This window comes from Xylocopa sonorina, chromosome 1, assembly GCF_050948175.1.
Source record: "Xylocopa sonorina isolate GNS202 chromosome 1, iyXylSono1_principal, whole genome shotgun sequence".
In the NCBI taxonomy this organism is placed as follows: domain Eukaryota; kingdom Metazoa; phylum Arthropoda; class Insecta; order Hymenoptera; family Apidae; genus Xylocopa; species Xylocopa sonorina.
The window spans coordinates 15,833,873-15,848,334 of NC_135193.1; the positions used below are offsets into that span (position 1 = coordinate 15,833,873).

The 14,462-nt window shown below is 33.9% G+C and overlaps 4 protein-coding genes across 12 annotated transcripts in view; 2 read left to right on the plus strand and 2 right to left on the minus strand.

Moving 5' to 3' along the window:
- Nucleotides 1-128: 128 nt before the first annotated feature.
- On the minus strand, nt 129-2,405 carry LOC143432165 (3'-5' ssDNA/RNA exonuclease TatD). Of its 3 annotated transcripts, none has more exons than XM_076908946.1 (2): nt 2,260-2,405; nt 129-1,466 (listed from the first exon to the last, which is right to left on the minus strand). In XM_076908946.1, exon 2 carries the CDS (start codon nt 1,441-1,443, stop codon nt 505-507), a length of 939 nt encoding a protein of 312 aa, XP_076765061.1. In that variant the 5' UTR covers nt 1,444-1,466; nt 2,260-2,405; the 3' UTR covers nt 129-504. The 3 variants fall into 3 exon arrangements, with proteins under 3 accessions (XP_076765061.1, XP_076765056.1, XP_076765053.1); XM_076908941.1 differs by lacking the exon at nt 2,260-2,405 and adding an exon at nt 1,863-1,942 and having other exon boundaries at nt 130-1,466; XM_076908938.1 differs by lacking the exon at nt 2,260-2,405 and adding an exon at nt 1,781-1,905 and having other exon boundaries at nt 130-1,466.
- On the plus strand, nt 2,004-4,118 carry Naa40 (N-alpha-acetyltransferase 40). 2 transcript variants are annotated; one of them, XM_076908948.1, is made up of 4 exons: nt 2,004-2,167; nt 2,606-2,988; nt 3,065-3,223; nt 3,765-4,118. In XM_076908948.1, the coding sequence occupies exons 1-4, from the start codon at nt 2,093-2,095 to the stop codon at nt 3,874-3,876; spliced, it is 729 nt and encodes a 242-aa protein (XP_076765063.1). In that variant the 5' UTR covers nt 2,004-2,092; the 3' UTR covers nt 3,877-4,118. The 2 variants fall into 2 exon arrangements, with proteins under 2 accessions (XP_076765063.1, XP_076765064.1); XM_076908949.1 differs by lacking the exon at nt 2,004-2,167 and adding an exon at nt 2,343-2,500.
- On the minus strand, nt 3,907-8,140 carry Alpha-man-iia (alpha-mannosidase 2). Of its 5 annotated transcripts, XM_076908935.1 has the most exons (9): nt 8,051-8,140; nt 7,638-7,802; nt 6,206-7,560; nt 5,801-6,139; nt 5,407-5,715; nt 4,800-5,331; nt 4,572-4,724; nt 4,443-4,494; nt 3,907-4,169 (listed from the first exon to the last, which is right to left on the minus strand). In XM_076908935.1, the coding sequence occupies exons 2-9, from the start codon at nt 7,764-7,766 to the stop codon at nt 3,907-3,909; spliced, it is 3,132 nt and encodes a 1,043-aa protein (XP_076765050.1). In that variant the 5' UTR covers nt 7,767-7,802; nt 8,051-8,140. The 5 variants fall into 5 exon arrangements, with proteins under 5 accessions (XP_076765050.1, XP_076765039.1, XP_076765046.1 ...); XM_076908924.1 differs by having other exon boundaries at nt 3,907-4,494; XM_076908931.1 differs by having other exon boundaries at nt 3,907-4,494; nt 8,069-8,087.
- Nucleotides 8,141-9,833: 1,693 nt separating this feature from the next.
- LOC143429106 (proteasome activator complex subunit 4) overlaps nt 9,834-14,462 on the plus strand; it is a 45,255-nt gene continuing 40,626 nt past the window's right edge. For both annotated transcript variants that reach the window (XM_076904566.1, XM_076904557.1), the window contains exons 1-10: nt 9,834-10,232; nt 10,377-10,517; nt 10,603-10,774; nt 10,846-11,244; nt 11,313-11,461; nt 11,548-11,870; nt 11,959-12,931; nt 13,037-13,307; nt 13,386-13,769; nt 13,850-14,416. In XM_076904566.1, the coding sequence (XP_076760681.1) occupies nt 10,021-10,232; nt 10,377-10,517; nt 10,603-10,774; nt 10,846-11,244; nt 11,313-11,461; nt 11,548-11,870; nt 11,959-12,931; nt 13,037-13,307; nt 13,386-13,769; nt 13,850-14,416 (3,591 nt within the window). In that variant the 5' untranslated portion in view covers nt 9,834-10,020. The remainder of the gene's footprint in view (nt 10,233-10,376; nt 10,518-10,602; nt 10,775-10,845; nt 11,245-11,312; nt 11,462-11,547; nt 11,871-11,958; nt 12,932-13,036; nt 13,308-13,385; nt 13,770-13,849; nt 14,417-14,462) is intronic.

The window sequence follows — 14,462 nt, forward strand, 5'->3', positions numbered from 1 at the left end:
AAGGACCCTTCAAGAATTTAAAAAGATATAATAAATCACTCATTTATATAACAATTTATTTATATGAAAATATTTATAACATCAACAATAAAATTGTATGATTTCGGATTGCAGGTATTTGATACATATTTTTCTCTATAAAATTTGTATGGTATTATAATAAGTAAAATATATCTTTACATAATGTTCTCTAATTTGAATATGTTGATGAGTATTTTTGGCTAAATATAATGTATATATAAGGAATAGTATATGTTGAAAGGATTACCCTTTAATGTATAAATAAAATTTTAAACTATGTTCCATCCTTGCAATTGCTAGTAAGCAATATTAATGCGAAGTGATATTATGAAAGACATACTTTGATAAACACACAAGTAATTGATTCAAAACATTTGAAACATGAAAAGGAACAATATATGTTTATAACAGAATATAATTAAAATGTTAAATAGCACCAAATAGCACCATTTATTTTAATGAAAAATAAAATGATTATTAGTATCATTGATTTAAACCGAATAATTTTAAAGCATTGAAAGCAGTAGCTAAGGCAACTTCTTCTGGAGCAATTTGCATAAATGCTGCCACCATTTCCACAATTGCTGGCAAGGCACATGGTTCATTTCGCTGAAAAGTGCAATAACGATGAAGAAACGTCATTGATCGTTCTGTAAGAGCATCTTTAACATGTACAGGTAGTTTACTGGCTCTAGTATTAGGATACATGAACGGAGCATCTGTTTCTACTAATATTCTCTCTAAAGGTGCAAGCCTTTTTTCCAGGAGTTGCCTTATACCGCTATCGGATTTATCTTTACACAAATATCCAGTGATTCCTAAGTAAAAACCATGGTCTAAATAAGTTTGTGCTTCTTTCGCAGTTCCAATGAAGGAATGGATTAGAACCGGCGGCAAACAATTTTTGTAGTGATCTAGCACTTCTAACACGTCTGCTTGAGCGCCTCTTTCGTGTATTACAAGTGGCTTGGTTAATTGGCACGCGAGCTCCACTTGCTTATGAAACACGGCACGTTGTGTTTCAGGATCGGAAAAATCTCGACTATAATCTAAACCGCATTCTCCTATCGCTACACATTCTGGATTATTAGCTATGCTCTCAAGTTCTTGCAACGTATCAGGGTTTTCCCATGACTTTGCATCGTGCGGATGGACACCTGCTGTAGAATAGAGAGTACCAGGATATATCCTGGTTAATCTTAATGCCTCCTTACTGGAACGAATACTTGCACCAGTTACCATAATCTTTTGTACCCCGGCATCTTTTGCTCTCTGAATCACGCTATCTAAATCTCTGCTATACTTTTTATTAGTAAGATTCGCACCAACATCGACTATGATGTAATTTTCGTAACACTGTGTCATAGCCGAGGAAATAGCTTTCTCCTCTGCATTTGTAGATGCAGTAGTAGTCTCAGCCATTCCTCAATACTTGATTACAATATCTAAAATGAAAAAAAAGAAACAAGAATCGTTGATAATATATCTCTGATGGTACAAAATATATCAAAATATGGACTCGAATTACTCAAAAGGCAGAGACTTAATTATTATTACCTATAGTCAATATAGATTACGTACCGATCTACAGAAATAATAATACGGTGGAAAAACATACAAAAGGTGTGTATACGATAATAAAGATGATTAGATTACTTAACCTATAGCGATTAGAAAAAAATTAAACAGAAAAAATTCAATGTACACAATTAGGAATGTGCAGATATCGGAATAAAGACATCTTTTAAACACTACTAACAATGAGATGCGGCATGCATTTGTTGCGAACCAGACGAAGCTGTTTTTCAATTAATTCCCGATGTCAAAATCAAGACTCTTACTTTGAGGTGTCAGAACACTTGAAATATATCTATATGTACATATGCACGCATATGTATGTATTTTATATCAAATAATTCGTGGTTCTCTATTTTTCGAACTGTTTTCTTTTTTCAAACGCTATTGCAAACAAAATATCGAGCAACGCATGTATTACTGTAAATGATATACACAATATATAGTCTTGTACAACTATACTATGCGATTAGTTTGATAAATTAATGTGGAACACATGGACTCGGGTACTGTTGAATCATACAAGCTGTTAGTACAACGAAGTATACGTTTCAACCTTCCGATGAGGAGAGTACATATTATACATTTCACTTATTTCATTTTTTAAAACCCGTTGACGCACACATGCACGGTTTATGTCGGTTAAATGCGATAATACTTAACTTTATAATGGCACGGAACGTTTTGCTTTTATAAAACGATCCTACCTCGCTGTTTATCGTACGCGTAATATGAACAGAATTCCATTTATTCCGATAAATATATTGAGATATTACGAAATAATTTCAACACTTTCACCTTTTACACATTACATTAATTAATCTCGTCTCATAATCGCTACGAGAAAGGATATAGACTTAGATCGTATTGCTCGATACACGCGGGAAATATAATTATTATGAAGGTATTAACTTTATGCATCTAACATTCTTTCCCATTATAGTATTATTTTAATCTTAGAAACATCATTTCCCCTATATTATTGATGTATTAAATAAACTTTATACAGAAAAGGAGCACAAGGCGTCAGTTACTTGCAAAGAAAGAAGCTATCGCAAGAAGTTTGGTCGATAAAGCAAACTTTACGATAAATCCCTTAGAGCCTTTAACTTCTTTCCATAAATATGTAACGAAAGACAATCAAATTATTGAATTATCTTGTATGAGAGCAAAAGATGCACAACCCGATTGTGTGTCCTGGATATTTGATATCATGGAGCATAATATGAAATCTTTGTACGAACAAAGCGATTGGGGCTGGGATCCGGTTGCCAAGCAAAAGGAATTAACGGAACCGGCAGCCTGGTATCTAGTGGCATCTTCGAATGATAAATTTGTAGGATTCTCACATTTTAGATTCGATGTAGATTACAGAGAAGAAGTGTTATATTGGTATATAGATTTTACAGATGTTTCTTGGAATTATTAAAACGTAACTAACAGTATTTTATTTTTCTTCTCTATACAGTTATGAAATACAATTGGAATCCTCTGTACGAAGGAAGGGACTTGGTCATTTTATGATGTCGGCGCTTGAGTCCATAGCATCAGAGAACAAAATGCGTAAAGTTGTTTTGACTGCGCTTAAACATAATCCATCAGCTATGCAGTTCTTTTATTCTCTCGGGTAAACAAGATTTGTATTATTATCGTGTAACAAAAAATTGGTACATAGACACGAGAGACTGGATTCTTTATGCTTTTAACTTTATTACAGTTGTAGTATTTATAATAGAATATACAATGCAGATGTACAAAATTACATTTTCTAAATTATTAGTACGACTAGCATGGAAATGTTTTGCCTTATAAGGACTAACATTTTCTCTTTCGAAATAAATGTAAGAATATACTCCTCTATTCTTGCATTTACATTTGTATTGATTAAACGAATAATTTTTATAAAATACTCGAAATGGTAAATAATATAAGAAATATTTTACATTATTGTTGAACAATCTTCAAGATCACAGTAAGGAAAATTTAATATTTTCTAAATATTTTCTATGAAAACAGTATTTATTTTGGAAAGATTTCTATTTGGATTTTATGATAGAATTTTTATAGTATTTATATGTATGCAAAATCTCGTGGCCCATAAAGTTAAAAGTATAAGTTATAAAAATTATATAATCCCAATTGAATTTTATCATCTGACACTGTTACAGCTACAAGATGGATAAATCCAGTCCACCAGCGTCCGAACAATTGGATTATATCATTTTAAGTAAGGCCGTTGACAGTGGAACAACGAACAGAAAATTAAATTCATTTAAATGAGCCCATAAAAAAGTCATAATATTCTGTACTTTAAGATTGTGTCTTATGAAATAAGATTGGTAATATTTGATGAGGACACAAGTTAATGATAGGCGATTTCAAGGAAGGCCCTACATTGTGGAATGTTAAAGGAGCTTTACTAATAATCCAGTCATCTATATAATTGAGGAACTTTGTTAAATCAACTTCTGCGGTCTCAGAAACATTAAAATAACGTAAATAAGAATTGTCATTCCAACACATGTCTAAAGCTGTTTGATGTAACACCATTCCGATACCTTTACCAGCTCCTTCTGGAATAGGAAATACACGGAAACTGACCACGCTTAAATCCGCAGGAAAATCATAGCGAAGCGGCGAGAAATGCGCGTTTAAATTAAAAGGTAAAGAATTATGTGGATGCATTGCGATTATAGGATGTAACAGTTCTTCTAACGCTAGATGACCATACAATGATAGTACTCCTGAGGGATGGTTTGTTGGAGGCGTCGGAGATGTACAAAAAGGCTTTCTCCTTTCAAGAACGAACATGAACACATTATTCGTTAACAAATTATCAGTTATACCTTGACCAAGCCCTCTGTTGTCATCTTGAAGTAATCTTCTATCTTGCATTATCTATATACAAACATTTAAAGTATTGCAATGATATAGTATAGCTCTTATATGAATGATAATAAAAAGTGTATTCCCACCTCGATTTGCCCAGATGCCATAGAGCTTACACCTAATGGTTGTGCTGTAGCTACTGTTAGTCTAACTCTTTTATCCTCTATATATGCGCTTGCTGCCATTGGATAATAGTTTCCTTGCGTGGGAAGTTTTGGAAATCTTTGACGTTTAATCATCTGAACAACAATTTCTCATAATTTATGTAATATATCTTTTAGTAAGAGTGAAATATTTCCGATACATCTACTTACATTAAGCCCGTTTAGATCTGTGTAAAATTGATCTCCTGAAGCTATATCAGTACTCAGTCTCATAGCAAGCTCATAATTTTGCGTTTCAGATATGTTGATTTCATTATTTATATGCAAACCAAGTCCGTCACCACCAGGAGAATTGTACAATGTACAAGTGTGACGTACATGTGCTAATTCTACAAATACTTTAGATACAATGGGTCCGGTTATTAAGTGTATAATACACTTGTTATCCATATATACCAAATCTGGTTCTGGTTTATCGGGCAGGAATAAGTATGCCCCACTTTTATCTTTACCAGAGTCCCTGGTACCATATTTGACGAATTCTAAATGAACAGGAATTGTTAGATTATCGATCCTTAGAGCTTTCAAAAGACCCGATTTTCCGAAGGATGCAGACAATTCTGGCCGTTGCGTAATCGAGAATTCTTGCGCGTTTGATATTACTTGAATTTGATTGAAGCCTGGAATCTTCGGAAGAGTTATGTCTGTATTAAAAACGGTCACGTTCGCAAGGTGCACTTCTCTACAAATGAGAACAAGAAGACAGTTGTATCGCATGAAAATAAAATATTTTGCAATTTATATAGTGGTAACGTACGGTGGGAACGACAATTTCGGCAAAGCGTGAATTATGTACGTGGTTATACCAAATCCGGGTACAGTAACTAAAAATGATAACTCGTATCTCGCAACAGTTAACGCAGCAGATCCGATCCAAATTGGAGAAATTTGACATTCCACTGGTTGACCCATGCGGTCAGTGACCTTAACAAATGGAGTGGATACAACCAATGTTTGTACTTTTGTTCTTTGCCTCGGAATAGAATTGTACAGGATAACTTTTTTTAAAGGATTTTCATCTCCTAGTATCACTACATATTTATCTCCCGCACTAGTATGACGTAATCTAAAGAGAAATGAATTTTACATATGTTCAAAGTCAATGGGAAAACTGTTAATATTTAGAAAATGTTCATAAATTTCTCTCAAACCTAGATTCATCCAACGTAATATATACAGCATCCGTATCAACAGTAGATTCTTGTGGAGTCTTTAATAAATGCACTACTGATTGTTGTAGAACATGTGCAGAATTGTTTAAGGCCATTATCATCTTCTTAGCATAATCTATAACAACTTCATCTCTGGCAGTCCCAGCAATAGCGTCATGATGTTGAAACAACGAATGCCATTTTCTTGCCTTACTCAAACGTTGTGCGAGAGTACCCTCGCCTAGATTATCGTTACCTTTAGTCCAAGCCACGGTGCTTAATATTTCAGATGACCTCAGCAAACTCAATAATACGCGATCTAATCGTTTGTGAAAAGGCCTAAAATGTATTTAATAAACTTGTTTTGTCTGTAATTTATTATGAACAATTTATATCGAAATGTACCTTGATGTATAATATCCACTCCAGTAATGATCATCTCGGTCAGAATATGTGAAAAAATCTCCAGACAAAGTGGGAAATTCGTTCAAGTTGTGCTTTTCCCTGATCGCATCAAAATAGTCGCTTAACGTTCCAAAGTTAATTTGAACGTTCAGTTGTTGATTCTGGTTCATATAATCGAAAAGTTTTTGGTAATTCTTGTATTGAGCATCCCATTCAGTAAAATGGGTATATCTAAAATCATCCCCCAGGGGTGCTAGTACAACGTCTGTTTTATAAAGCTGAGCTTTCTTACGATACTGATCCAATAGAAGAGCTGCTCTCTCAGCAACATTTCCATTAGTTATAAGTTTTGGAGCTATTTTCCACGGACAACTGAGCCCAAAATTTTGTAATCTATAAAAATCAAACTGGCAACATACTTTTGGATCTGGACCACAAGTGTGTGGCACATCGTAACTATAAAATGGCATCATATGCGTAAAAATTTCTGTTGATCCGTCATTGTCCCATAATTGTCTCCAACGAAATTCTAATTGTTTTTGTTTAGCTAGTTTTTTTTTAACTGAATAATGAACTCTTTGGATCAATACATTTTCCAACCCTGCCCTTTTAAGAAGATACGGCAAAGTCGGAGAGAGACCAAATGGATCAATAGCCCATCCTGAATTTGGTGTATAATCTAAGTTATACTTTAACCATTGATGACCTTCTGTCAGTTGGGTGAGCTGAGCTATCCAATGAGAAGCAGATTCATCTGGCATTACCCAACCTCCTGATACAATCTCCAATTGCCCGTCGTGAATTAAACGTTTAACTAAGTTCTGAGTAGTTTTAGATTGATCATCCCACCAAAGCTGAAAGAATGATATCTCTGCCCAAATAAATTTACGTCTTCTGTCCTCTGCTAATTTTGTTACCATGTTATTTAATATATTACGCGTCTGAAACGTATAATATTTCTCAAATGTACTAAGCCAGCCAGGATCGTTGTGCGAGTGCGGAACAACAAAGACTTTTAACTTTCTATTCGGATGCCATTGTTTGTCATCGTACGTAATATCCCATCCTTGTTTCCAAACGCCACCGTCAACATTATCAAATTCTAATTGTCTGTACAAATCTAACATTTGGATGTCTACTTCAGGAATCTTCTGTATGTTATAATTACACTTAAGTGGTTTCCCTAAATGGGAAGTACTAGACGATGCGGAGTAATTAGTGCGATTGATAGAATGAACAATGGGTACAAAATTTTTCGCTTCTGCCACTTCCCTCAAAGCATTCATTACTTCATGATGTTTATTAAAGTCTTTTTCTAATTTTGCTAGTCTATTCTCAAAGTGTAACCATTGATTCTGAAAATATACAACATTGAATTATCTTTACTTATTACATAAAAGTTATGATTTCCATGTGCTTATTAGAAACTTACATTATTAACAGAAAGTTTAGATCCTTGTCCAGGTGGGAAAAGTGTTAAATCCATTATTAAATATGTCATGACACAGCAGGCAAGAAATAAACCTGCGCTAAGTATTGCTAACGTTTTTCTAATCCTCATTCTTGTACATTTACGGACTCAAGTTGTATTACCGTTCTAAAACGAACAAAATTATTAATTATACGTGAAAGTAAAATGTTTCTATCGTGAAAAAGAATAACGCCTTTTAATACAAAGGTTGAATTTTAACCGTGTTTCCTCAAATATTTCTTTCAAAGGGTACATATTAACTTGTCATTAAAAGAACATTGTTTCTTTGCTTAAAAGGGGAAAAAATTAAAATGGTATAATATTGTTCCATTCATATAGAATTGTTTTATAAAAAAATGATACATCAGCATTACATTGTTAGCTCTGCTTACAACTATGCGCCCGCGACTGCCGCCATACATTCATATACAATATACTTATAGTTGAACTACACCGAACACTTTATTTTTTTTTATTTTTTATACTTAAAATTTTACTTATATAATAATAAGTATACAATTAAAAACAATATATATATATATATATATAAACAATATATATATATATTGCTTTCCGATTTAAAAAAATATATTTTGAAAACAAAATCTTGTGCTATACATTTATATACGCTTGTAATAAGAACTCTTATATTTTAAACTCATTAAAGTATGGTTAATAAATTGTTTCGAAGCTATTGTTGGAATATGCAGGCTCTAGGGTTGGTTCCGGTGCCCGGAAAGTATTTGTAGCGACCTCTTAGCACAGGTGCGGTTTTAGACGGCGGTAAACACATTTTTGCGTGCGTATCTTTTAAACATATCTTTTCCCGCGCAGAAAGGAGAAGAATACCACCTTTGATGGATTTCATAGATTACGGATTATATGAAAAAATGAAATTGAAAGCTCGTAGACGAACCATAAGCCTAAAACAAAGAACATTGGTACAAACAAGTTTGATCGAATATATCTGGTTTTGCTTAGAAGCAAACCTCCCAGACAACACAGCAAATCACATAACAGTTCAAAAAGCACCAGCGTATCACAGTACCGGCCCCAGGTTCGGTAGCGTCACAGGGGTATCATCAGGACTATGCGTAATGAAATACACCAGAACAACACTCGGTGTTATTTCACTGCTGATACCGCTTGCCAATGCCGCTCATTCATCAGTTTTGTATATTTTAATAGGGGGGGGGGGTGTATATTTCAATAGTTTTATTGTAATTTATTGTATATTTTAGTAATTTTATTGTAATTTATTTCATATTTCCCGCTTTGGAGGTAAAAGAGAGAAAGATATATAAAAAAGCTATAAGAAAGAGCGAGACAGATGATACAGATTTTACTCTAGAATCCGTGGCGCCATCTCTGTGAAAAATGCTCAAACTGGTCGCACAGCGTTATCGACAGCGAAGTGAACTACTGAAGCACTACCGCCATCTCTCGGCGAAACCCTGAACTAGTCGGGTATTAGTTTCAGAGTTTCTCCGAGAGATGGCGGTAGTGCTTCAGTAGTTCACTTCGCTGTCGATAACGCTGTGCGACCAGTTTGAGCACTTTTCACAGATATGGCGCCACGGGTTCTAAAGTAGAGTCCGCAGCATCTGTCTCATTCTTTCCTACAGCTTTCTTATATGTCTTTCTCTCTCTTACTCCTAAAGCGAGGAATATACGAGAAATTACAGTAAAACTACTGAAATACATAATAAATTACGATAAAACTAGTGAAATATACAATAAATTACAATAAAATTACTAAAATATATAACAAATTACAGTAAAACTATTGAAATATACACAAAGGTCACTCGTCGATGCATTCATCATTGTCGTTGATTATTACACCGAGGTTAATTTACACGATAACACTAGAATATTAAAGGTAATTTCGCGTGACAACGTGAGCAAAATTGTCCACAAAACTGAAAATACATTTCTCTTTCATAAATAACGATATAATTATATTTCTTTATTAGTTCTTTATTACAGGCTTCGAGTATTATGGAAGCTTTCCAGTACGCGTATAAAATTGTTTTACTCATTTATTATTGATAATTTTAATTCAAATACGTGCAATTGTTCGTGTATCGAATGTGGATATCGATATTCTGCTGGTCGCATAGTGATTTTTGTTTTTAAACGCTTTTTATAAAATTTCGTACACATCAAACATGGCCTCCTTCCTGAAATGCAAAACATGACTCAATAAAAACGACGGTGAATGAGCAAGTTGTTGCTGACTTAATAACATAGATGATACTGCATTAGACTGCGCGGTCTTTCGCGAGCAACATCTAGTTGTACCCTTTCTGTGCTCGAAGTCTTGTGGTATATTAAAGTGACAATGAACGAGGATCTTATATATATTTGTAACTACAAAACTATAGAGGATGTTCGGTTCCGACAATTTGTACATAACAAGTTATTACCTTATGTGGACGATTTGGAGGCAGAATCGGAGGCTTTACTAGCGGAGATCAAAGCAAATTTAGGCCGAGCTATTTTATTTAATGAATCATGGCCAGGTTGCTATGTATGGGTTAGTAAACTGTGCCAGTGAGTATGCATTTTTGTTATTTCGTTACCCGAAGGGGACAATAATTACATTACAGTGTAATGTAACTAATTAGAATTGTACCATTTGCGTTGACAAATCTGTATAGAATAATATAATTTGAACGTGTAAACATTTCTTTTTAGTTACATAAAGATATATGGATTACAGTTTAGCAAATCAGATCACATTTTGTTCATAAAGTTATTATACGAACTGGTTACAGTTCCAAAGATACCGTCGGTGACTACATTTAAATGTTTCTTTGCGTTACTTCTGTTACTAAAGTGAGTCAACTTCTGTGTATAATTTTATATAAAATTACATTGTTCGTTGTAAGGAATGAATTTACCAACGGTTTAATATTTATAGGAAAAAGAAGCTAATATCTCCTGATGAATTGGAGCTTCCATGGAGACCCCTTTATAAAATGGTTCTTCGTATATTGAAAACAGAAGAGCATCATCCAGAAATGTACCGTTTTGGCCCCTTTTATGAGGATGCAGTGGAATCGGTCATCATTTGCGCAAAGGCTTATTTTCCTGTAAGCAAATACTTTTGTTATAATAATTTCTTTCGTTACAAAGAAATGTAAAAATTGATTTATTATCCTAGTTAAGCGCAACACAGGAGATATTAGACGAATTGAGACCAACTTTATGTCCTATTGATGGTTCGACGATGATTAATAGTATACAGATATTACGGTGGTTTTTACCAATACAATTACCTCCGGAACATCATTCGATTGGGTATCAACTATGGTTCAAAGAGTTCATGTTGTTATGGGAAACATGTCACAATGCAACAAAATGGGAAGCTAAAATGATGGAGTTAATGGCATCATTAGCTAATTACAATATTGGTTACATCGATTGGGAACCTTATATTCCGTTGATGTTCACTAGATTTATGAGATGCCTAAAATTACCAGTATCATATAATAAAACACGAGTGTATAAACACTATGAGATAGATGCATGTTCTATAACAGTATGGATAGTATCAGTTCTGGTAAGATTTTACTGAAAGTAAAAGAATATATGCGAATGAGATGCCAATCTCCTATGTCTTGTTTTTAGGGAAATGGTTCAAGTGCTCAAATGTATCTTGAAAAGTTTTTGAAAACAATAGAAACATATTTTCATCCTGCTAATAGTGGTTCCTGGTTGGGAATGTTAAAGGATATTCTTATCAAGCTTTCATTTAATTTCATCACACGTCTTCACAAGTAAGGCGACATAAGTTGAAATTGAAGAAATTCACTTCTTTGTAAGCATTTAAAAATTTGCGATATGTATTTTATTTATGTTATAGGGAACGTTATGCTAAACCAACTTGGGAAACTCCTATTCCTGAAAAATACAAATTGACTGACAACGATGTCGATGCATTTGTCAAAAGCATGTTGCCAGTTACCATGACAGCTATATTTAATAAACTGAGCGTTAATGATGCTGCCCAAACATTACAATATCTTGCCACCATGAGACCGAATTTAGTTATTTCATACGTTATGGATAGAGTATCTTCTACATTGGATTCCCTTACAACAGAATCACACAAACTGATTGCCACATTGAATTGTATGAAAGCTATAGCTAGACCAATGGCAGAAGGATCTAATAATGTAAATACAGGTATGGATCATACTTTAGTCGCTGATTAACACAAAATATTACTTGCTATTTTTATTAATTGTGAATATATTTCCGTGTTTTATTATAGGTTATACGTATCCAGAAGGACCAACGCATATTTTACCATTACTCTCTCTACTTTTACCTAGCATCGATCCGAATAATCCAGAAAAGTGTTTTCTTGCTTTTCATCTTATTTCGGTTTACGCTTGTCTCATACCCATCGTGGATACTTCGAAGCCAATCGCAGCAATAGAAGAAGAGCAGAGAATAGATTATGAGATTGCCTCTGGATTTGAAGATTTTGTTTTACAATTTCTTGACAAAATACTTTACTTCATAGATCATAGTTCTTTGGAACTGGTTAGATTAGAAAATACTGCTGGTGGTGAGAAAAGTAAATTAGAGAAAATCACAGAAACCGTACTATATAATGTATGTATGGTTCTGTTAATGCAGATCAACGATACGATACTTGAGAACGCTGTAGATAAACTGTTGACATTTATAACTGAACGTACACTCGAAATTAAAGTTGCCGGACAACTGGCGGCCAGCTTGTGCCGAGTATTCGCCCGAGTTAATGGCAAAGTAACATTACGTAGATTGTTACCTGTACTTTCACAAACGATCCTTGATATTACCGGTGAAAGTAACGATATTACCAAGGAAGAACACTTGGATGCACGTCTTTTGCATGCCATGCTACTTTTATCTGCAATCGTCAGTACAACGGGAAACAACATACTACCTCATTTAGATACATTGATAACAGTTCTTGATCGTGTGGTGATTTTGAAATCGAGGGAAGGAAACAACTTAGCTTGTATATTATTAAGTACGATTCTTCATTCACTGTCCACTATGGTGCCCCATCGTTTTACATCTACCGAAAAAATAAAATGCTGGGGTCAAACTGTAAATATTAATAATATTAATGTTGAATGGTACATACCTGGTAAAGATGAGATGGCTGCAATAAACCGAATATTTTTAAGATACCTACTTCCTGAAACAAATAAATTAGAGGAATATTGTAAAGATTGGACCACATTAACAAGGTTAATTATCAGTCTTTATTTAAATATTTTTTACTTAAATGTAGAATAAGATCTATTAACGGTTGATGTGATAAAATTATTGTATGGTTAAAAATATGATTTCAGAGAAGAATTACTCACTAGCTTGAACATTGTGAACAGCATCATTCAAGGTTGTGAATCTGTTTTGCCGGTCTGGGAAGGAAAACCGTTAAATTTAGTAGAATCATCTTTAAAGTGGGTACCTTTTAGGCCAACCCTTGGTATGAGAGAAGAAATATTAATGCCAGATGGTAGTAACGTCAGACGTTATATTGGAAATCTTGCAAGTAAATTACAGAATGTAATACTTGAGAACACAGAAGGTGATACAAAAAGTTTACTTGTTTTAATAAAGGTATTTTCATTTAAATGTATACATATTATTTAATATAATATAGATAAAATACGGATTAAGAAAAATTATACTTTTCAGTTTTGGTGTTACCTTTTGCTGGGAAGAGTTAGCTTTTTTGATTTTGCTGGGGCAAGACACAAAAATGTAGAGAATGTGCGAAGAATGATGAAGGATATGCTAGTGAGAAAAAAGGGAATCATTGCTTCCTTTGTATTGCTACGTGCGGAAGTTCAACACGTAACGCGTTCATATTCACAGATTTTTAATTTAACCGAAACTCACAATGAAATAATGTTAAAACTTTTTACATTGGCTACCAGCAGGTATGCTGGTGTGCGATGGCAAGCTCAATGCGTCCTTTTTCGAGCTTTTCACTATTTACCATTCTCTTGGAGAATTATTGTTCCAAAATTACTAGACACACTAAAAGATGATCCGGAAACAAATCATGAAGCGTATAAGGTAAGAGTGGCAATAAGAGTAATAAATGGATCTTTTTATAAGAATTTTTCTTGATGCTGTATTTTCTGGTATACGTACAGGGCGCGCTACACATTTTAGTTGGTCCTCAAGAAAATCCTATGATCATGAGACATGATTGGAATGTACTGAGACATTTATGGCCAATTATGGTACTATCTAAACCATCTGAAAAGTTATCTATAATACGCTTAAAGGAAAACATAGTGAGATTCATAGGCAAACAGTTTTTAACGATCGCTATCAAATTTGATATACCGAATACGTGTATGGATATTGCAACTGCTTTATGGGAGACTGATCCGAAACCTACCTTATGTCGACCTACTGAAAATGAAATTGTAAAAAATTTGAAAATAGCACAAGCCTTCAACGAATGTAATCTGGTATCTTACAATGAGTTAATGAACGATCTGCTAAATGCGCTTTTGGAGAAAAATTTACATTGGCGACATCGTTTAATGGCGATAGTCTTTCTTCGACATCTAGTTCACCCAGAACAAATGTATCCACCAAAGGTAGTTCGCTATTTCTTAGGAGCGTTAATACACGATTCATTAAGCGAAAGAAGTATCGCTCTTCAAGTAGTTATATGCATGTTGCAACAACAGAAAAGAGAACATCCAAAGGTAAAGTAATTTAGCGAAAGAATTTATTTTACAAATGACTTTGATG